The 23,586-nt window shown below is 45.6% G+C and overlaps 1 protein-coding gene across 4 annotated transcripts in view; it reads right to left on the bottom strand.

Annotated features, from left to right (window-relative positions):
* Positions 1-23,379, bottom strand: part of LOC136611543 (E3 ubiquitin-protein ligase RNF14-like) — a 33,702-nt gene extending 10,323 nt beyond the window's left edge. For 2 of the 4 annotated variants that reach the window (XM_066591227.1, XM_066591230.1), the window contains exons 1-6: positions 23,231-23,379; positions 23,068-23,130; positions 15,522-15,673; positions 13,427-13,578; positions 11,882-12,385; positions 9,271-9,499 (exon numbers count right to left, since the gene is read on the bottom strand). In XM_066591227.1, the coding sequence (XP_066447324.1) occupies positions 9,271-9,499; positions 11,882-12,385; positions 13,427-13,578; positions 15,522-15,666 (1,030 nt within the window). In that variant the 5' untranslated portion in view covers positions 15,667-15,673; positions 23,068-23,130; positions 23,231-23,379. Of the gene's footprint in view, positions 1-9,270; positions 9,500-11,881; positions 12,386-13,426; positions 13,579-15,521; positions 15,674-23,045; positions 23,131-23,230 lie in introns of all 4 variants that reach the window. The other 2 variants (XM_066591228.1, XM_066591229.1) reach the window with 2 other exon arrangements.
* Positions 23,380-23,586: the final 207 nt, after the last annotated feature.

Below are 23,586 nucleotides of genomic sequence, written 5' to 3'. Positions count from 1 at the left end.
TCCACTCCTTTGCAAGCAGGGGTGGTTAATCTGGTGACCCCTGAAGTAAGGTTTACTATAGGAGCCTTACACGTGGAAACCTGCACCTTTCTAGTGATGAGAGATTTGTCTGTGGACGTCGTCCTAGGCCTCCCCTGGCTCCGGGAGCACAACCCGGTAGTAAATTGGGACACGTTGGAACTGGTAAAGTGGGGTCCCCGCTGTGCCAACCACCTTTGTGCGGTGAAGGTGGGAATCTCCACCTGCGAGGGGAGCCCCCTACCAGAATACCTCTCCGAGTTTTCTGACGTGTTCTCCAAACAATTATCTGAAGCTCTGCCCCCTCATAGGGAATGGGACTGTAAAATAGACTTGATTCCTGGGGCCAAACTTCCTAAGGGCCGCATTTATAACGTTACGGTTCCAGAGAGAGAATCCATGAGGGACTACATCCAGGACAGCCTGGCCAAGGGGCACATCCGGCCCTCAGAATCCCCGGTGGGTGCCGGGTTTTTCTTCGTTGAGAAGAAGGATGGGGGTCTCCGGCCCTGTATTGACTATAGAGAGCTAAATAAAATCACAGTCCGAAACCAGTATGCTCTTCCACTCATTCCTGACCTCCTCAACCAGGTCGCTGGTGCCCGATGGTTTTCTAAACTTGATCTCAGGGGAGCATACAACCTCATCCGCATTCGGGAGGGGGATGAGTGGAAAACCGCCTTCAATACGCCCCTCGGGCATTTTGAATACCTAGTTATGCCGTTTGGATTGTGTAACGCCCCCGCCATTTTTCAGGGGTACATGAACTCAGTGTTTCAGGATATCATGGGGGTGTTCGTGGTTGTATATCTAGACGACATTTTGATTTTTTCCTCCGACTTGCCGAGTCACCATACTCACGTTCAGACTGTGCTAGCTCGACTCAGACATAACAAGCTGTTTGCTAAACTCGAGAAATGTGTGTTCGGGGTACAAAAGATATCATTTTTGGGGTATATCATCACGCCATGCGACTTCCAGATGGATCCTGAAAAGGTGAAGGCCATCACGGAGTGGGCCCAGCCAGGGTCGTTGAAAGCCCTTCAACGCTTCCTCGGCTTCGCCAACTACTATCGCAAATTCATTAAAGACTTCTCCGTGGTGGCTAAACCTCTAACGGACCTCACCAGAAAGGGGGCAGATGTGAGGACCTGGTCTTCTGAGGCTCTGAGGGCCTTCAATACCCTAAAGGCGGCGTTCTCGTCTGCACCTGTCCTAGTACAACCGGATCTGTCCAGTCCTTTTGTGGTGGAGGTAGATGCCTCTGAGTTTGGTGTGGGAGCGGTACTGTCCCAAGGTCCCTCCACTCTCACCAACCTTAGACCGTGTGCCTATTTTTCTAGGAAGTTTTCGTCCACCGAACGGAACTATGATATAGGCAACCGGGAATTGCTGGCGATTAAGTGGGCTTTCGAAGAGTGGAGGCATTTTTTGGAAGGAGCCCATCACCAGATTACGGTACTCACTGACCATAAAAACCTCACTTATCTAGATTCCGCTAAGAGGTTAAATGCTCGGCAAGCCCGCTGGGCCTTGTTTTTCTCTCGGTTCAATTTTGTTGTTACCTATAGACCCGGTTCTAAGAATGTCAAGGCTGATGCCCTGTCTAGGAGTTTTGGTTCTCCGGAACCTTCCGAGCCGGAGCCTGAGAGCATTCTCTCCCCTGGGGTGGTCCTCGCTGCTGTCTCCTCCGACCTTTCACCTCTCATTCACGCCGCTCAACAATCTGCTCCTGAAGCCCTTCCGGAAGGCAAATTATTTGTCCCGTTGTCACTGAGATTGAAAGTGTTAGAGGAGACACATGCTTCAGTCCTAGCTGGACACCCCGGTATCAGGGGTACTCTGGAGTTAGCGGCCAGACTCTATTGGTGGCCGCACATGGCCAAGGATGTACGGGTATTTGTGTCCGCGTGCCCGGTTTGCGCAAGGGGGAAGAACCTCAGGAGACGTCCTGAGGGGCCTCTTCTGCCCTTGCCCATTCCGTCCAGGCCATGGTCCCATTTGTCCATGGATTTTATTACTGATCTGCCATCCTCGCTGGGGAATACGGTCATTTGGGTAATAGTTGACCGTTTCTCCAAAATGTCTCATTTTGTTCCACTTGGCAAGTTGCCTAACGCCAAACTTTTGTCTGAGATGTTCATCAAGGAGATTGTTCGGTTACATGGGATCCCCGAGGATATTGTGTCTGATAGAGGGGTTCAGTTCGTCGCTCGCTTCTGGCGAGCCTTCTGTAAAAATCTAAACGTTAATTTGTCCTTTTCCTCCGCTTTCCATCCCGAGAGTAACGGACAAACGGAACGGATGAACCAAGAACTTATCCAGTATCTGCGACTGTTTGTCTCTGATAACCAGCATCAGTGGGCCAACTACTTACCTCTCGCCGAATTTGCTATTAACAACCATGGTAACTCGTCGACCCAACTGTCACCTTTTTTTTGTAACTATGGGTTCCATCCCCGGTTCTCGCTTTCTACTCCTTTGGTCTCGAACAATCCGGCCGCCGACATATCCGCCGAAGAACTGTGCACAGTTTGGGCCCAGGTTCGTAAGAACCTTCAGGGTTCCCAAGAGAAACTGCGTAAATACGCAAATAAAAGACGTACTATCTCTGCACCTTTTGTGGTCGGGGAGCAGGTTTTATTATCATCTAAGAATCTGAGACTTAAGGTTCCCTCCCTGAAACTTGCTCCTCGGTTCATTGGCCCATTTACGGTTTCTCAGGTTATCAACCCGGTGTCATATAAGTTGGCACTTCCTGACCCCTGGAAGGTCCACAAGGTTTTTCACAAGAACTTGCTTAAGAAGTATGTGACTCCAGTTCTCCCCACCCAGAACCCGCCTCCTCCCTCTCTGGTACAGGGGGAACTGGAGTATGAAGTAGAAAGGCTTGTGGATGCCCGACGGGTTAGAGGTGGGCTGCAGTACCTGGTCCACTGGAGAGGATTTGGCCCTGAGGATAGGACGTGGGTCCCTGCCAGGGACGTGCATGCGCCACGCCTAGTCCAGGCATTCCACAGGGCTTTCCCGCTTAAGCCCGCACCTGGCCATGGGGGTCCGGTGTCCCCCCGTAGAAGGGGGGGTACTGTCAGAACCGGCAACTCTCGGGGCCGCCGGGCCCGCACCACCGGTCCGGCCACCCGGGGTACAGGAGCACGGCGCAGAGGTACCCCGGTTCTTGTGATCTCCCCGGGCCGCTGTAAGACTGGTCGCCGCCGGGTTGCTAGGGAGGCAGCTGGTGCTTCTAGTCGCTTGACTACCAGGCTGGCTTCCCTGGTAACTGTCTGTGCAGTGAGACTGGGGGCGTGCCCCCAGCACCGCCCTGATTAGCCCTGCTGCTGTCAGGCTCCCCGCCCCAATCAGCTTCTGGGGCGGGAGCGCTGACAGCATTTAAATAGGTGTGTTTTCCTCTCAGGCCTTGCCAGTGTTAGTTTGGTTCTCCAGCTGCACCCGCGTTTATCCTGACTGCTCTTGTGACCTCGGCTTTTCTGACACCTGCTTTTGGACTTGACCACGTTTTTGCCTGACCCCTCCGTACTGCGTACCCTCTTGTTGCCTACCCGGATTGTCTGACCATTCTACCGTTGCTTGTCTCAGTGTCTGTCTCCCGTGTCCCGCTTCCCTAGTGAGGGTAGGGACCGTCGCCCAGTTGTCGCCCTGGGGGGTAGCCCAGGGGGGCAAGTAGGCAGGGACAGGGGTTGCGGGATATCTCAGGGACCCCCATATCCCGGACACTGTCCTGACACTCTGTCTCACAATCAAGATGTGTTAGCAGCAGCATGTCGCCAGCAGTCGGTGTCGCGCGGTGTGGCAGCACAGCGGTGGGCAAGCGTCAGCAGGCCGTGCTGAAACTACTCAGCTTAGGCGATAAGAGGCACACGGCCCACGAACTGCTGCAGGGTCTGACACAGCAGACCGACCGCTGGCTTGCGCCGCTGAGCCTCCAACCGGGCATGGTCGTGTGTGACAACGGCCGTAACCTGGTGGCGGCTCTGCAGCTCGGCAGCCTCACGCACGTGCCATGCCTGGCCCACGTCTTTAATTTGGTGGTTCAGCGCTTTCTGAAAAGCTACCCACGCTTGTCAGACCTGCTCGTAAAGGCGCGCCGGCTCTGCGCACATTTCCGCAAGTCCCACACGGACGCTGCCACCCTGCGCACCCTGCAACATCACTTTAAGCTGCCAGTGCACCGACTGCTGTGCGACGTGCCCACACGGTGGAACTCTACGCTCCACATGTTGGCCAGGCTCTATGAACAACGTAGAGCTATAGTCGAATACCAACTCCAACATGGGCGGCGCAGTGGGAGTCAGCCTCCTCAATTCCTTTCAGAAGAGTGGGCCTGGTTGGCAGACATCTGCCATGTCCTTGGTAATTTTGAGGAGTCTACCCAGGTGGTGAGCGACGATGCTACAATCATTAGCGTCACCATTCCTCTGCTATGCATCTTGAGAAATTCCCTGCAAACCATAAAGGCAGCTGCTTTGCGCTCGTAAACGGGGGCGGGGGAAGACAGTATGCCGCTGGATAGTCAGGGCACCCTCCTGTCTATTTCTCAGCGCGTACAGGAGGAGGAGGAGGAGCATGAGGAGGATGAGGAGGAGGGGGAAGAGACAGCTTGGGCCGCTGCTGACGGTACACCGGCTGATTGCCTGTCATCCTTTCAGCGTGTATGGCCTGAGGAGGAGGAGGAGGAGGAGGAGGATCCTGAAAGTGATCTTCCTAATGAGGACAGCCATGTGTTGCGTACTGGTACCCTGGCACACATGGCTGACTTCATGTTAGGATGCCTTTCTCGTGACCCTCGCGTTGCACGCATTCTGGCCACGACGGATTACTGGGTGTACACACTGCTCGATCCACGGTATAAGGAGAACCTGCCCACTCTGATTCCCGAAGAGGAAAGGGGTTCGAGAGTGTTGCTATACCACAGGACCCTTGCGGACAAGCTGATGGTAAAATTCCCAGCCGACAGCGCTAGTGGCAGAAGGCGCAGTACCGAGGGCAAGGTAGCAGGGGATGTGCGTAGATCGAGCAGCATGTACATCCCAGGCAGTGCAACAGTCTTTAAGGGCCTGGCCAGCTTTATGGCTCCCCACCAAGACTGTGTCACCGCTCCCCAGTCACGGCTGAGTCGGCGGGAGCACTGTAAAAGGATGGTGAGGGAGTACGTAGCGGATCGCACGACCATCCTTGGTGACGCCTCTGCCCCCTACAACTACTGGGTGTCGAAGCTGGACATGTGGCCTGAACTAGCGCTGTATGCCCTGGAGGTGCTTGCTTGTCCTGCGGCTAGCGTCTTGTCGGAGAGGGTGTTTAGTGCGGCTGGGGGAATCATCACAGATAAGCGTAGCCGCTTGTCAACCGACAGTGCCGACAGGCTAACACTCATCAAGATGAACAAAGCCTGGATTTCCCCAGACTTCTGTTCTCCACCAGCGGACAGCAGCGATACGTAAGCAATACGTAGGCTGCACCCGCGGATGGAAGCTACGTTCTCTCTCACCATCCAAAACGGGGACATTTCTGCTTCATCAATCTGTGTCTAATATTCCTCCTCCTCCTCCTCCTGCTCCTCCTCCTGAAACCTCACGTAATCACGCTGAACGGGCAATTTTTCTTAGGGCCACAAGGCTCACTCAAATAATTTTTCAGAACAATTTTTATAAGTTTCAATGCGCTTAAAAGCATTGGAACTTTAACTTGAACCAATTTTTCGTTACACTGGGCTGCCTCCAGGCCTAGTTACCACTTAAGCCACATTAACCAAAGCGATTAATGGGTTTCACCTGCCCTCTTGGCTGGCCATGGCCAATTTTTGGGATGTACATTAGTACTGTTGATACAGCAATTTTTGTGGGCCCTCGCCTACAGTGTAATCAAATTAATTTTTAGCCCACCTGCATTACAGCTGACGTTACCTCAGCTGTGTTGGGCAATGCAATGGGATATTTTTATGTAACGCCGGTGGGTTCCAGGGAGCCACCCATGCTGTAGGTGCACACTGAGTTTTTAATACATCTGTACACTTCTAAAGAACCCGTCTGACTGGGGCATGCAGTGTGGGCCGAAGCCCACCTGTATTACGCACGACATTACTACCTCAGCTGTGTTGGGCAATGCAATGGGATATTTCTATGTAACGCCGGTGGCTTCCTGGCACCCACCCAGGCAGTGGGTCCACAGGGAGTTTAACCTACATGTGTCCACTTGTAAAGAACCCCAGTCAGACTGGGGCATGCAGTGTGGGCCGAAACCCACCTGCATTAACCCTTTCCAGTCCACTGTGTGACCTTTGAAGACATTAGGGTTTAAGGCTGTACAGCTCCGTTGTTGGTAGACGTCCGTCGGGGTTCTCTTACTGTATATTGCCAGCCTCTCTGCTGTCGGAGCCTATCCTACGTGTCAGCTCATGCAGTACTGGCTTTAGCCAGCATATAGCGCCGTTGTATAACAGCAGAAAAAGAGTAAGCCCCCTAGGAAAACCATATACAAATTGGATTGGAAAGGGTTAAGCACAACATTACTACCTCAGCTGTGTTGGGCAATGCAATGGGATATTTCTATGTACCGCCGGTGGCTTCCTGGCACCCACCCATGCTGTAGGTGCACACGGACTTTTTACTACATCTGTACACTTATAAAGAACCCCAGTCAGACTGGGGCATGCAGTGTGGGCCGAAGCCCACCTGCATTAAGCACGACATTACTACCTCAGCTGTGTTGGGCAATGCAATGGGATATTTCTGTGTACCGCCGGTGGGTTCCAGGGAGCCACCCATGCTGTGGGTCGACAGGGACTTCACAATAGGGAGTTGTACCTGCCTGTGTCTATGAATTAAAAAGCCCGGTCTGACTGGGGCATGCAGACACCTTGACAGAATGAATAGTGTGTGGCACATAGGTTCCCCATTGCTATGCCCACGTGTGCAGCTCCTGATGGCGGTGGCACAGGATTCTATTTCTCATTGCTTCTGTACAGCATTGTGGGCTATCGCTCCGCCACTTTTAAAGAGGGTCGCTGCCTAGCCGTGCCAACCTCTGCAGTGTGTGCCTGCGGTTCCTCCTCATGGCAGACGCAATTCTAAATAGACATGAGCGTGGTGTGGCATGAGGGCAGCTGAAGGCTGCCCAGGGACACTTTGGTGTGCGCTGTGGGGGGGGAGGGGGGGCGGTTGGGCAGCATGTAACCCAGGAGAAGTGTCAGTGGAGTGTCATGCAGGCAGTGATTGTGCTTTGTTGGAGGTAGTGTGGTGCTTAGCAAAGGTATGCCATGCTAATGAGCGCTTTTCAGAAGTAAAAGTTGTTGGGAGGGGGGGGGGGCCCACTCTTGCCGCTATTGTGGCTTAATAGTGGGACCTGTGAACTTAGGATGCAGCCCAACATGTAGCCCCTCGCCTGCCCTATCCGTCACTGTGTCATTCCCATCACTTTCCTGAATTGCCCAGATTTTCACACATGAAAACCTTAGCGAGCATCGGCAAAATACAAAAATGTTCTGGTCGCCCATTGACTTCAATGGGGTTCGTTGTTCGAAACGAACCCTCGAGCATCACGGGAAGTTCGTTACGAATAACGAACACCCGAACATTTTGGTGTTCGCTCATCTCTAGATTTTACCCATGTGGTGATTTTACTGCTGTATTTTTTTCTTCAGCTGCCAAAATTATTTTTGCTGCCTTGTTTTCTGTGACATATAGGGCTATTTTTTACATCTTTCTTCACTGACTTTTTTAGGTGTTTTTTTTAGTTTTTTGAGGGGTAAAAAGCTAAAAAATGATTTTTTAAAAACATTTATAGTTGTTTATTTTTAAAACTGGTATCATTGCGCTAAAATAATGTATGGGAATGAGTTCCTCATTTTATTTCGGATGTTTTGATATATAATTTGTATAGTTTTAGATTACAGGGCGTTTATGGCGACGGTTTTGGTTGGCATCAGCAGTGGTTAATTTTCTTTTATATATATTTTTTTATTTTATTCTCTAACTTTTATTTACTTATTTTTGTCACTATTTTTTTTAACATCTGTCACCCGTGACGTCAAATAAAACCTCTGGGGGCCATTCACATTGTATTTCTTTTTTTTATTACATACTTTCCCACCGTAGCTCGGGCATCCATAGAAGCCCCAGTTACAGTGGAGACATCCCCCTGTAGTGACAATAGACACTGGAAGATCTATTCTGGGCCTGCTAGGACCCTGAAGCTCTGCTGTGACAGGGGGCACCCACTAGTCACATGATTACTGGGTTGCATAGTGGAAGTAATAATTCCATTTTCACTTCTTACCACATAGCGCTCATTGATCGCTATATAGCATGGAAAGAAGAAGGCAGAAGTGGTTAAAAAATGCTTCTCCCTTCTCCTCTGGGTTCTCGGCTGTGTCTGACAGCCTGAAGACCTGACCTGCTCCTGCTTGATTGCAGCAGCAGAGGCTTTAATCCTGCGCTGTACAGGGGGTGGGGGAGCATTGAATAAATAAATATTAATGAGTCATTTGGTCCCTGCTCTGCAGCTCACTGTGAACTTCATGTGAATCAGTCCTTCGTTTTACAAAATCGCTGAATAGATTGGTATAAGTGACAGACATTGTGCTGTATACAGATAGGGATCAATAAGGGATATGATTTCCCTTTAAGGGCTCCCTCACACTTGTGTTTTTTAACAGTGCATTTTTTAACGCGATTGTCAATGGGACTTTCTAATGTTATAAATGCATAGCATTTTTTTGCGATCTGTTTTTAACATTTGAAAGTTCCAATGACAATTGCGTTAAAAAACGCAGCGTTAAAAAAACGCAAGTGTGAGGGAGCCCTAAGTCCTATAACCTGCCAGGTGGAGCCTCCTTGTGAAAGATTTGTTTATCTTGCACATCCCACAAGTGTTCATTCAGATTGAGATTTGGAGGCAAAGTCAACAACTGGAACTCTTTGTCATGTTCCTCAAATCATTCCTGAGCAATTTCTACTGTGTGTGTGAAAATGCATTATCCTGCTAAAAGAGGGCAGCATGGCCATTATGGAATACTGTTACTATGAAGAAAGGTACTCAGGTCTACAACAACATATACAAAGGTGTTACATGTCAAAGTAACATCCACATGCAGATCAGAACTCAAAGTTTCTCAGTAGAACATTGCCCAAAGCATCACACTGCCTCGTCCAGCTTATTTCTTCCCCAGTAAGTCATGCACACAACCAGCTGTCGCTTTGCGCTGGTTAGTGCAGAGATAAAAGCTAGTGAACATACCTTCAGGTTCTTTACAAGGGGAGATTCCGTGGAAGGTCATTTTACATAGGATACAAAACGCATATTGGCAAACCGAGCAAATGCCCATTGTACCCCCTGGCTCCTGCATGACTGGCGTCTGACAGGTTAGTCGTGGGCAGTAAACAATATCGGCCATTAAATCCAAGCTTGACTGCAAGAGGAGACGATCGTAGCGGCTGAAAAGCTGCTCCCCAACCAGATCCTTTACCTGCAAGTAAACATAGGTATGACCAATTTACTATCTGTACTGAAACATGGAATCCAGGTCAGGAGCCGTCAGTCAGGACTAACATTTACTATTATCTGTTCAACAATATTTTTATTAGCAATCTGTTTAGTGATACAAGAGTAGAATAACGGACCCCCTGTAGGAACAATTCACAAAAATACAGAAGACCTCTAGCATAATTCTCCTCCATGTACTATACATACAACTGACCCATTACAGTCAAGAGGGCTACTTAGACGTGTTTTATTCGAACGGTCTGTGGTCTGATTTCTCGGATGACAGACGCCCATTCACATGAGTGTGCAGAAAAGAACAAAAACAGCAGAGTGCACAAGTATGGACATCTGTTAAGCAATGCTAAAAAAAAAAGACTTGGGCCTCATACTTTTAATTTTGCATGCAACAAAAAATGTATGCACAGTTTATCAGCAGCCTAAGTAGTAAAGCTTTTCTTGCAATGCAGTCTGTCAGGGGCTTAGCGACGGCAGCCCTGGCACAATTACAGTGAGCAGTGACTGGCACAATTACATTAAGGGGCACAAAGATAGCAGAATTGCTTTTAGGAGCACTCTTACACTGATGGAACAGATGGAGTACAATTACTTTCATGGGCATATAGGGAGCACTAGTACTTTGTGGGAGCACTATTACCTTGTGGGAGTGAATAAGAGGCACTTTTATTCTGGAGGCAGTATTACTTTGGGGGCAAAGTGGGGTATAATTATGTTGTGGGGGCACAGACAGGTTAGTATTACACTGTGGGCACATAGGAGGATACAATTACTGTAAGGCATAAAGTAGGTATTATTGGTGCTGGGCACTATGTGGGAACTACCCTGTTTCCCCGAAAATAAGACGCGTCTTATATTAATTTTTGCTCCCAAATATGCGCTACGTCTTATTTTCAGAGGGTGTCTTATTTTCCGTGGCCACAGAAATGGAAAAGCATGCGGCCAGGTCACTTCAAAACAAGCGGCTGAGTGCCGTGGGTTTTGAAGCAGCGCTTTCCCGGCGGAAATCTCGCTGTTTATCACTGTGGCCAAACTGCGAGATTTCCACTGGAAATATGCTCTGTGAGAACCCAGTCTTAAGAATCACACACAGGTTGCCTGACTCACACACAGAGCCATAAAAAATAAGGGCTGTAAAGTAACGTACCTGTCTGCAAACAGAAGTTCCTGTACCACTTGTAAGCAGGGATGGTATTGCAGCTTCCGGCCACCAGGGGGAGCTCATCACAGCAGACGTTTACAGCAGGAACAGAACGTACAGTATGGACTTTTCCAGCCAGCAAGGGGAGCTCACAACAGCACACTCGTACAGCACAGCAGGGACAGGATAACAGCAGACTGTCTGCAGATCTACCTATACATCTGGAGGTAGGAGACAACAGGGATGGCGGCAGGGGACAGACCTCTTGACTTGCCTGCACACTTTAGTATGCCTTACTATCGGGGGGTGCCTTATATTTGGGACTTCTGCAAATTTCTTACTATGTCTTACTTTCAGGGGGTGCCTTATTTTCGGGGAAACACGGTATTACTGTGTGGGGGACACTAGTTGCGGGGTGTAAAAGGAAGTCATTATTACTGTGGTTGGGCACTGGAGATAGCAGCAGGATGGGGAGTGTGCAGAGACAAGAAGTGGCTGGAAGATGTATCTATGGCAATCTGGCCCAGATAGAAAAAAGAAGAACAAATCTGAGAAGATGTCACTGAACGAAACTGCACTGTAGTCAATTTTCACTATGTAGAACTGTATCTCACTATTATTTGGTGACTGCATTTTAGAGGTATACTGCCATACATAGAGCAGAGTTGTTGTATCTGTACCTGCCATGTTGTAAGAGTTGTCGTATAGATATGCTGTTTCTGATGTATACATTTTTTTTGAAGGGGTATAACTTATGTCTTGGGATATGTGACTGATCTTTTAAGACACTAGCAACACCACTGGCTGCTAGTGCTGCATTGATGGGTCACTTAAGAGATCCAGTAATAGTGAAAAGTTCCTGGTGGGCCAAGGCTAGGAGCCATCAAAAGTAGTTGTGTGGGGCCAAAGCTTAACTCTTCCTCCAGGCACCTGAGCCTTTAGCTACGCCACTGAGAAATTACCATCAATGTTCCCATCCTAGCAGAACATCTGAGTGTAGATGGTCAGATCTGATTAAGAATCTGATGAACAACCATTTAACGATTCAGCTGCTATAGTCTACAATCAGTGTGTGTAAATAGGCCCTCTAGATGATTGTGAATGGAAATTATTTAGTTATACCAAGTTAAAAATGCAGACCGCTTATTCAAAAGCTATGCTGAGCTTTTACTTACCTGTAAGAAAAATCTATGCTGAGCTATTACTTACCTGAGCAGGTATTGCAACAGATGGGCACTTTGGTTCAGGGCAGTTTAGTGCATGGACTTGTCCGTCCTTAATCTGGACTACAAAGTAGTCTTTGAGACAGTAGTTACAGTACACATGCTCGCAAGCCTTAAAGTGTGTGCACTCGCTTCCTAGCTTCTCCATAAAACAGATATTGCACAAGAATGGTTTGTTATCAAAAACCTTCTTCTGTTGGGCTTCATTGAAGTCCAAGATGCATCTGACCAGAGCAGGAACTGACTGCACGTCCTGTATGGCCCGTTTGTCATATGGTGCCTTTTCCAACAAGACCCCATCTTCGCAGGTCTTTTCAGTGGTTTGCATCCAGCTCTGTAAACCATTGCTAGACACGTCAATTTCATATGGAGATTTAATATTCAAGTAATCAAGTGTCTCCTCCTTAAGAAACTGAATCCATGGAAATATGACAACACATCCGCTGTTCTCCTCCCAAAGATCATCTAAACGCTGGCATAACAGACTGAGCTGAAAGAATAATAGCACATTTCAAATAACAAAAATAAGCAGAATTAGTGCAAATACAGTTGAAAGAAAAAACAACCTTTTGAATTGCCTGGATTTCTGCATTCATTGATAAAAAATGTGGTCTGATTGTTATCCAATTCAGTACTGTTCATGTCTTTTATTGAGCACACGAATGTGCAAAAGTAAGTGAACCTTTGTGGTAATGATTCGTCCAAATGGTAATGGCAAAAGGTGTTTCTATCAAGGAGGTGAGATTGGAAATATGGGTTTTACAGCTGCTTTGCCCATTAAATAAAGGCATGTAATGCCTGGTTACTGACATATCTGTTCCCAAGTAAGATTGATAGTGTGAACCATGTCTTGATATAATGTAAAAAGTTTGATACCGTGTTAGCCAGTAGAGCAAAATATGAGAAACCAAGTAATCTTGTGGATATGATACGTTTCAGCGGTTAACAAAAAAACATTTTTTTTACACAGACAATGATTATTGTGAAAAAGCTCATTGCATGTCCTATTTTGCAAATGCATATCAATGTGAGGGCAGTCTGTGAGTCCAAGTGTTTTATATGGAGAGTTTCTGAGCTGTAACTGCCTTCTCCCTTCTCCTATTCCTAGGAAAGGAACTCATCCTAGTGGGAAGCAAACAATCGGAGTATCATTCCAAACTGGAGGTTTCTGACCATATTTGGGAAAGATGCAACTTGCTCTATCCCTTTTCTATCATTTCTACCTGTACTTATATCTGACCGATCCTTCCTATTATGCTATAGGCTTGTTTGTTTAATGTTGGCTATTGTCTACGTTGGTGCCTTTCTACCATGTCAAGATTTTAATTAAATTAATATAAGTTATGTATTAATTGGCCAGATTTTGGAAATTGTTTAGCTGTGAATTGCTTTAATACAGGTCAACTACTACATACATTAGGTGAATGTTCTGAGAGGGAATTGGGAGGCACAATGTAAGAATGAATAAACTCACCCATAAATAGAAATAAACATATAAATAATCTTGTCAGTATATTAAATGAACAGTAACCTGTGTTGGTGTAAGCCACTTGCAGCTCAGTGTAAAGTTCGGAGGTGTGGTGGACGGGTAACCTGGAGGAAGTTCAAAGTTCAGCACAATTGGCGGCAGAAAAGACACAGTGTTCTCAAAGTTGTCGGCAGAGGAGTTTGTTGCACTGTTGCCTTGAGGGAAAAAAATTACAAACAAAAATATTTTTAGTTACAGTATATCTGACAGCGTCATGTTTGCTTCATGTTCCTGAATGTAGTATACATGGTTTATGAATGGGATGTGCACTGTACTCCCTTCTGTAAATTATACAGCAGTCACACACATTTGCTTGTGCTTTCCCAATTATATTCTTCTTTTTCAGTTTAAATTTCAATAGTGATTGACATGTTATTTACACAGCTAAGGAAATGACATTAATGGGTGTCTCCAGCTAGGACCCACACGTTAGATCTCTAGGCTTCAGTACTAGGGGCACATGATCACTACTTCTCTTTGTATTCACACCCTTATGGCTAATTCACACAAGTGTACTTTCAGACTATGTGCTATCCAAGTCCACTACTAACCAGGCTCTGATAGCACATGGACCCATAGTAGTTCATGTGCCAATTCCCACATCTGTTTTTTCACACCGATGCATGATCGCATGAAATATAAAACGGTATGCACTATTCTGATCCGATTTATGGATAAAATTCACACACTCAAGACAACGAGGACACAAAAAAATGGACTGCTCACAGACGCCGTCCATGTGCTGCCTGTATTTAACTCTTTCCAATCCAATTTGTATCCTGGTTTTCCTAGGGGGCTTACTCTTTTTCTGCCATTATACAATGGCGCTATCTGATGGCTAAAGCCAGTACTGCATGAGGTGACACGTTGGATAGGCTCCGACAGCAGAGAGGCTGGCAATATACAGTAAGAGAACCCCGAAGGATGTCTTCCAACATCTGAGCTGTACAGCCTTAAATCATAATGTCTTTAGACGTCAGACAGTGGATTGGAAAGGGTTAATGGAGCTGCTGCCAAGAAATGCAGTAAAAAAATAATTTGGGCCTTTTTCAATTCTTATTTGCAGATATGAAAAATGGATACATGAACCACATACTGAGTTGCAATGTAATGAAAAAATTCCCACTCTTTTGTCATATGGAACATTGGAGGTAGTGTTGGGGGCAATCTGTGGCATAGCTGGAAGAATCATGGTAGCCTGGGCTAGATGGAAAAGAAGAAATAATCTGTGTACATTATGTGGTGACAGTATTTATTCACTTGATAATGAGGGCACTAACATTGCTTATAAGTGCATGTGCTGCTGTTTGAATGTGCTTCTTGCATATGGATAACATCAAATTTCCATGGATGTTCCTGTTTGACACGCCATAGAATAGAGTTGTACATTGAACTCAGCCATGCTAAATAGAATCATTGCTGCAGCTGAAATTCGGGTGAGCCACAAACTGATTTGCGAATCTGCTTATATGTAACTGCTGACGATGCAAATAGCTATACTTTCTCGAAAAATGTCTGAAAGGGTGACCACACTTGAGCCCCATAAACTACTTTATGGGGCTAAAAGCTTTTGAAACTTCTTTTGAATTTCAAAAACCCCCTTTTAAGGGAACCTGTCATCACATAAACTATGTTATGGGGCTCAAAGCTGATGGAACGGAGAGTCCATGGAGCTTTGTGTCATACTCACCAGACGCCAAGTTTCAGTGCTGTGATCCCCGTTAGGTTCACCTGTGCAAACTTTGCAAGGACACAGCGTTGGAACAGGGCATGTAATTAGCATGAAACACAGGTCCCCGGACTCCACGTTCCATTAGCTTTGAGCCCCATAACATAGTTTATGTGATGACAGGTTTCCTTTTCGAAATTCAGAAAAAGGGCCTGTCACCATGACAGAATCACTACTGAAGCCTGTGATTGGCTGAGAGGTCATGTGTACAATGAACAGGATGTGACTATTACAGCAACTTCCTAGTTCTGGAGCAACTGTGATGGAGACATCTGACCGATGTATATGCTTTAGTTTGTTATTATTAGCCACCTCCATCCAATGTTTTCAGAGTGCCGAAACACCCTTTAACTATTATCAATTTCTTACTTTTTATAGATACTACAAAATCTGAAGGTAACTCCAGACACAATTGAAATTCCCCTCCTGCAGCAGCATCTGTTCTCTTAAATTCATCTTCAGCATAAATACTTGTAAGGGCTAATAGTTCATCTTCTTGGTCTTCTGTTGACATTGGTTATCTGCAACAATCAAATACAGACTTTGTATTAAAAAAATGTATATAGGCCGTAAATAATACAATAACTTTAATCCATCGTTAATGGATCTGGTGAGTGTCAGATTGATCACAGTCCACAAAGCAAACAGGTTGTTGCGGCACTTCCACAATAGGAGAAAAAATACTCACTAGAGCTATTAACCCGGCTTCAGATGCAAAGCTGAATTCGGATGTGGATCAAACATCCAATGTAGATTCATCCAATATGTAGTAAACCAACAGCATCAGGGGTGTCAATCAGAAAGAAAGTCTTCTCAAGTTTTAAAACTCCATCTTTAATCCATCTTGCATAAAAACAAGGCAACGTTTCAAACGGAAGAAACCCGGTCTTTATCAAGCAATGTATGGCTGCACAGTTAGATGGTATCTCATACATTGGCTTGATAAAGACCGGGTTTCTTCCAGTTGAAACATTGCCTTGTTTGATCCACATCCAAATTCAGCTTTGCATCTGAAGCCGGGTTAATAGCTGTAGTGAGTATTTTTTCTCCTATTGTGGAAGTGCCGCAACAACCTGTTTGCTTTGTGGACTGTTACGATTGGATCTACAGTTGCGAGCACCCACTATGAGCTTGGGCATACAAAATGTGGTGGAAGTGGGGGCTCCCCAAGTTACGAACATCTTTGCATATTCTAATGATGATGTGACACGTAAACTATCTGGATTAAGGAGTGATGTGGCCTATTTAAATGCACCCGATGGAAAGACGATTTTGAGACAATTTGAAACCTTAAACAAGCAATTAATTACACTCAAGCTGCACGCCGCGACACTGGGCGAATACTATACCGTCCAAAGAATTCCGAGGGGTTTGCGGTCACATATACAGCCAATCCTGATATCTAAGAATAAGGAGTTTTGTGACAAGTTTGTCCGGATTTCCAATAAGTACTCCTTTGATCTAATTTTGTTAAACTTAGAATTTTTACAAGAAGAAATTACGGTTAAGTCAAGGACTGTACAAACAGTGGAACAGGAATTACGTGGTCAGCTCTCAGTGGAGGAGCTGAAACAATACCTAGAACGTCTAGATAAATCACTGAAGGTACACAGAGAGAATATCGAAAGCGTCAAAAGAAATAAATGGACACACGATACCGAGGACTACCAACAAGGCTGGGTTTTCAATTGGCAAACCCCCACAGAATCAAGGCAACCGAGAGGAGGGCGCCGTAGGTATCCCAAGGAGAGAGGGGGGGACCAATAGACGTGGCACTTCTCGCTTTGGTTGGTCGTCAGCGGCATCCAACTCCAGCAACGGTTCTTTGGAGGAAATTGAGGCGGCGGATAATCTTGATTTTTTTAGATCAACGCCCACGTACACGGGCACCTCAATTTCAGCGACGCACAAGAGGAGAGGTGGCAGGTGACACCAGAGGAGAAGGAAGAAGCTCTCAACGCGTCGAGACACGATCAACGACAAGAGCGCAAACCAGGGGGAGAACCTAGTGGTCAACATTTCTACGGTGACACTGACTGACGACGAGATTAAGGTACTATCGAAAGGTTTATCCTTCTGCCCGGCACAGGGCATTAACTGGTTTGATCTAGATGTCGATTGCAGGGCCTTCTTCAGGCGGTTACGCCTGAGGACCCACTTTTCTCATTTTACAGATAGAAGGACTGTTGGAGTAGAGAGGACTGAGTCCACCAATACTCTCACCGCGGCGGGTGTGGGACTACGCCCGATAAGTCATTTCCAACCCCCGAAACAGGATCATGCAGTGACGACTTATTCCAAACTGGTTTTGAGGGAAGTGGCCAAATTGAGAACCAGGGGGCTTGGTGGAAGGGGTAAGGCCAGTATGAAGCCATGAGATCTCTTAGTGATGATAATAGGATAACAATACGCGCCGCGCATAAAGGCGGCGTGGTTGTTGTCATGGATTCCACGCAATATCATGATGAGGTTATGTCACAACTGTCCGATGGCTCTATATACGAACCCCTCACTGAGGGCCCTACAAAAATGTATTTGTCTGAGTTGAGTGCCTTTTTAAGGGAAGGTTTAGATCTTTGTATCATTGATAAGAAACTGTATGATTTCTTGTTGCCCGCCCACCCTATTGTACCGGTATTTTACACCTTACCGAAGATTCACAAAAATCTGAGAGCACCACCAGGGCAGCCGATAGTGTCTAGTAGGGGGTCTCTCTATAATAATAGTTCGAGATTCCTAGACAAGATCCTGCGCAAATTTGCCACTGGGGCCGCATCGCATATTCGTGATACCTCAGATTTTTTTCCGAAATTGAGACAAATTGTCCCTGAGGAACATACTTTGATTGGTTCATTCGATGTTTCTGCTCTATACACTAACATCGAACATGCTTGTGGGTTACAGGCGGTTAGAGAGTTTCTGATTGAATCAGATTTTCCGAATGGAACCATCGAGTTTGTTATACAATTACTTACCATGCTGCTAGAACGAAATTTCTTCCTATATAATGGAAAATTTTACAGGCAGAGGCAAGGGACAGCTATGGGGTCCAATGTGGCCCCAACTTTCGCAAATATCTTTATGCGATATGTGGAGGAACGTCGTCTGTATACCTCTCCCACCTGGGCTTCAGTCCAGGTGTGGTGGAGGTATATAGACGACGTGTTCTTCATTTGGAAAGGTACAGCTGCCGAATTGGAAGGCTTTCATGAAGAGATCAATAATGTTATGCCGAAGTTGAAATTTACATTGATTTACTCACAGGATACTGTCCAGTTTTTGGACGTTCTAGTGCGTAAAGTGGGACAGACGTTCAAAACGGACCTTTTTGTTAAAGAAAAGGACCGTAACAATTTGCTACTGTACAACAATCAACATCCTCCGGGGATGATACAATCACTCCCCTGGAGTCAATGCCTAAGAGTAAGGCGCATTATTGAGGAGGATTTGGCAGATGTACGGTTATCAGAGACAGCTTTCCACACCCACACACTGGAAAGTTATATAACATCAAAAGACATTATTCATGTCGATCGGTTTTTGTGGTGTATGTCATCATCTGTCCGTGTGGCCTGTATTACGTCGGGGAAACCACCAATGAAGTTAAAAATCGAATTACGGCACACAAAAGCACAATTAGAACAGCGAAAAAAGATTTACCGATCCCCAAGCATTTTTTGGAGGCCGGTCACACAATCAGCCAGCTCAGGTACAGAATAATTGATTCTGTTGAGTCAAATATAAGGGGTGGTGATCAGGAAAGACGTTTGAAATCCCTTGAGGCAAAATGGATCTTTGAGTTAGGTACGGTTCACCCGAAAGGGTTAAATATTGACTATAACCCTTTGGCATACAGATAAAGTGGATTAAGGATGCAATGGGTAATAGGTTTACAGATATGTATTTACGCCTGTGCATCAATCTATGTTGATATCATGCCAGCCATGTTCATGGATTTTAACATATGTTTTTTGTTTTATTTTTTTAAGGTTACAGCCTACGGAGATCTGACAGCTGAATCCAATGATCAAGTATCCCAATGTCTGCTGTTTGTTGGTTATGTGGTTCTTTTTGACGGTTTTTGGACCGATTGTTTTCTCTTGCCTATTCTATTTGACTAATGCGACTGATGTCATTCTGGAATGAAATATGTCCGGTTTTGGTTGTACTAATTTCTGGTTGCATTATACTAACCGTGAGGAGGAAGTAAAGTAATAGAAAATAATTCTGCAAATAACTGAATTGTGGTGTGTGGTTACTGTGGAAGGTATGGGCCCAGGGGGGTCTACAATAGGGGGATTCCCTCTGTATGGATAGGATGGACTTATATTTGCCTCTTCTGGTTTTTTAAACTGTTGTCCCCTTATATGGGGTGGCTGGTCCCTTAATGAGTGGATGAGCCCTAATGGAAGTATTGACAACTATAACGAAAAAGATGGTATTATACAGCGACTACATATGGCACATTAGCATGATTTGAGGGTTGGTGACCTATAATTAATATTTTACATTAAATAAATCTTACACCATAGGCTAATAGAAGGTAAGAACAGATGACAGTGACAGACGGGGATATGATTTGAAACAAATATAAGGGGCGTGTATGCTCTGTGTGAGAGTTAAAGGGGTTGTCCCGCTCCGAAACGGGTTTTTTTTTTTTTTTCAACCCCCCCCCCGTTCGGCGCGAGACAACCCCGATGCAGGGACCTAAAGAAAGCTTACCGGAGCGCTTACCTTAATCCCCGCGCTCCGGTGACTTCTATACTTACCGGTGAAGATGGCCGCCGGGATCCTCTTCCTCCGTGGACCGCAGCTCTTCTGTGCGGTCCATTGCCGATTCCAGCCTCCTGATTGGCTGGAATCGGCACGTGACGGGGCGGAGCTACACGGAGCTACACGGAGCCCCATAGAGAACAGGAGAAGACCTGGACTGCGCAAGCGCGGCTAATTTGGCCATCGGAGGGCGAAAATTAGTCGGCTCCATGGGAACGAGGACGCTAGCAACGGAGCAGGTAAGTATAAAACTTTTTATAACTTCTGTATGGCTCATAATTAATGCACAATGTACATTACAAAGTGCATTATTATGGCCATACAGAAGTGTATAGACCCACTTGCTGCCGCGGGACAACCCCTTTAATTGTTTTTTTCTGCCGACCGGCTGTTGCCATGACCACCGAGACACAGTGTAGAGTTTGTATTGAGCTAGGAGTGACGTAGGCGCAGCGTATGGCAGTAGGCGTTGGGACGACTGGGAGTGACGTTGGTCACATGATAGCCCGACGGAGGACGAGGCCACGCCCATGGTGGCGTCTGACGTCATGAGGCCGACGGCGGATGACGCGACATGTGCCCATGCGAGCCGGCGGCTCTAAGCATACTAAACATTTGCTGGGTTTGACAGGACGCACATGGATGACGCAGTAGTGCCGGGGGCTGGTACATATTAACGCATACACTTGATTGGGACATTGGATCCAGCTGGATTGATCGACGTCAGACCCAATGAGTCATCAGGTATTATTCCTGCAGGCTGTCAGTAGTTTTTATGTCACTGATTATTGGTGTGATGGGAGTGTGATGTATTAGTTAAGGGCTGCACAGTTAGATGGTATCTCATACATTGGCTTGATAAAGACCGGGTTTCTTCCGGTTGAAACGTTGCCTTGTTTTTATGCAAGATGGATTAAAGATGCAGTTTTAAAACTTGAGAAGACTTTCTTTCTGATTGACACCCCTGATGCTGTTGGTTTACTATGTATCAGATTGATCACATATTCTTGGATTTCGGGAATGTCCTGGAAAAGTATATTAGACACACTTGTAGGAGTAGAAAATCTTCATACATAGGGTTTAGAAGTATTTTTTCATCTAAAACACCCATCAGTGCCATTTTGGGGCAGAGGCATAACTTGAAGCTCCTGGGCCCCAATGCTAAACCTGTAACAGGACCCCCAACTATAATGCTTTATTCATACTACTGGGTTCCCTCTATGAAGAAGAGAGACCTTATGGACCCCTAAGGCTCCTGGGCCCGGGTGCAACCACATCCCCTGCATCCCCCATAGGTACGCTAGTGTTTTGGGGTCAACAGTGCCTCTATGTAAATGGAGTATGATGAAAGTATGGATTTTTTCCAGTGTTTTTTTATATAGGGTTTTGCATGTAAAATTGCCTGTACCAAACTGATCCTAAAAAAAACTCTAAAAATGCATGTAAGGGCTCCCACACACTTGCGTTTTTGGTGTGTTGCGTTTTAGCATTAGAAAGTCGCATTGAAAATAGCAAAAAACGCAGTGTTAAAAAAAAACCAAATGTGTGGAAGCCCTAAAGAAAACCATTGTAAAAAAAATGTTTCACACTGTTGGCACTTCTAATTGCATTTTAAAGATGTATAAAAAATGGCCTAAGTAAAGCTTCAAATACACTCTCAACAGAAAATGTGCTGTAATAACTTAGTATTTTAGTTTCAACCATGGTTATTGAATAAGTATTAAAGTAAACATTTTAAGCATATTTCATACAACATGTAAGAGCACCGAAAGTACAAATCATTGGTGGGCAGACCTACAGTGGGTACTGAATACTGGAAATTTAAGGGAAAGAGCATAAAGGTAAGTAGTGAGCCCAGTATAACAAATGTGACAGGGAAGAGTCCTATTAGCAATGCACGTAAGCAATGATAGTGGTACAAATCCTATAATGTGATAAAACTGCTATATGATGGTAAGCCCACCTTGTTTTTTCCCAACTATTTTCTTTCTCCATTTTCTCTTTTTATCATTGTGAAATTAAATACTATGTTGCAGTTCTGTTCTGAAAATGAGGTGGTGCATTTATTAAACCTTCTGGTGTAAAAAAAAGTCACAAATTTTTGCGCAAGTCCCATTTGTGTAAAAATTAGAAAATTTTTAGCTTTTTGCATCAGCCTTGCTACTTTTTTGAAAAGTGGGTGGAGCATTTGGGAATGGGTGTGACCAGCCTGGACTGACAGATTTATGTCAGAAACTGGCATACGGTACGCCAGGTCCAATCTGGTGTACATTTCCGTGTAGACGCAGGTACCAAGAGCCTCTTCATGTTTTAGGTGCATTATGTGCTGTAAGGAAAGTATACCAAGACCAGCATTAGAAATACCGGTTTTAGTAAATTTCCCCAAAGTGAGGATTATCTGACGTTCTTCATTATCAGATAGTGGATTATAGAATTAATATTCTTCTTTTATAACGCTTAACCCTAGTAGTTTGAAGGTATAATGTCAGAATGAATGTTTACATTTAGGCCCCATTCATATCTGCACCCTGCAGTTGCGGTCTTTTTCTGTCGTTCAACTCGGTCCTTGGAACAGAACAGCGAAAATACTAGAACCACTGGATCCAGAATGGGCTGGAATCGAACGGGCGCAGCACGGACCACACGGACTATAATGAGATCTGTCCGGCTTCCACTATTCCGCTATAATATTGAAGGTGTTGCATGAGTTATATATATTTTTTTTAATTAGTGCACCCCATGCCTGAAAATAATAAATATCCTATAGTCCCCGCAGCTCCAGCACCATATCCTTTGGTCTCCCCCATGACACTGCGAGGGAGATTTATTAAACTGTCTAAACCAAAAACTGTCTTTGCTGCCCATAGCAACCAATAACAGAGCAGCTTTTATTCCTCATAGTGCTCTTTGAAAAGAGAGCTGCTCTGTAATTGGTTGCTACGGGCAACAAAGATAGTTTTGGTTTTCAACAACTTCATAAATCTGCTCCTGTTTACAGATTGCAGTCAGCCTTCTCATGGGTACCTCCAAGGAAAAATAGTAGAAGTTATGGCTCTCTGAATTTGGCGATACAAAAATACCTGTGGGCTTTAATTACAAAAATAAGCTTAGTACGTTTACACATTAGTCTTCAGCGACTTACGATTCCTGATTGTTGTTTATTTGTGTAATTTCTCTGACAGAAAGCAGTAAGACTGGTCAGGAGCTGAAATACAAAGGACATCAAATAGTCCATAACTTTCCATCAATGACTCGGTGTCATTTCCGTGAAGCAGAATCCCTTTAACCAGCCTCCAGCTACTCACAGTTCTCTATCGTCTACGCAGACGTCTGATCTCGCTGTGACTTCTGGCAGTGTATGTGTGTATGAGTGCGGCTGAACTTGGAAGAAGAGGTTTTACATCAGGGAGCTCCTAAGAGCGATCCACAAAATGAGGAATTCCGAGCTGTACACTCCCAGCCGCATAAAAGCACATGACCCAGTGACGTCACAGGTTTAAAGGGACAATACTGCGCGCTACTATTTATACACATGAGTCATCTGTGGACACATCACCGCCGCCTTACCTGTTCAGTCGGGAAGGATAGTGTATAGCCGCATAATCTATAATGTAGGCAGTATCACCAGCCATACAAGAGGACTGAGGCGCAGAATACTGAG

This window comes from Eleutherodactylus coqui, chromosome 2, assembly GCF_035609145.1.
Source record: "Eleutherodactylus coqui strain aEleCoq1 chromosome 2, aEleCoq1.hap1, whole genome shotgun sequence".
In the NCBI taxonomy this organism is placed as follows: Eukaryota; Metazoa; Chordata; class Amphibia; order Anura; family Eleutherodactylidae; genus Eleutherodactylus; species Eleutherodactylus coqui.
The sequence above is the reverse complement of the archived record's forward strand: the minus strand, read 5'-3'. Positions and strand labels throughout refer to the sequence as shown.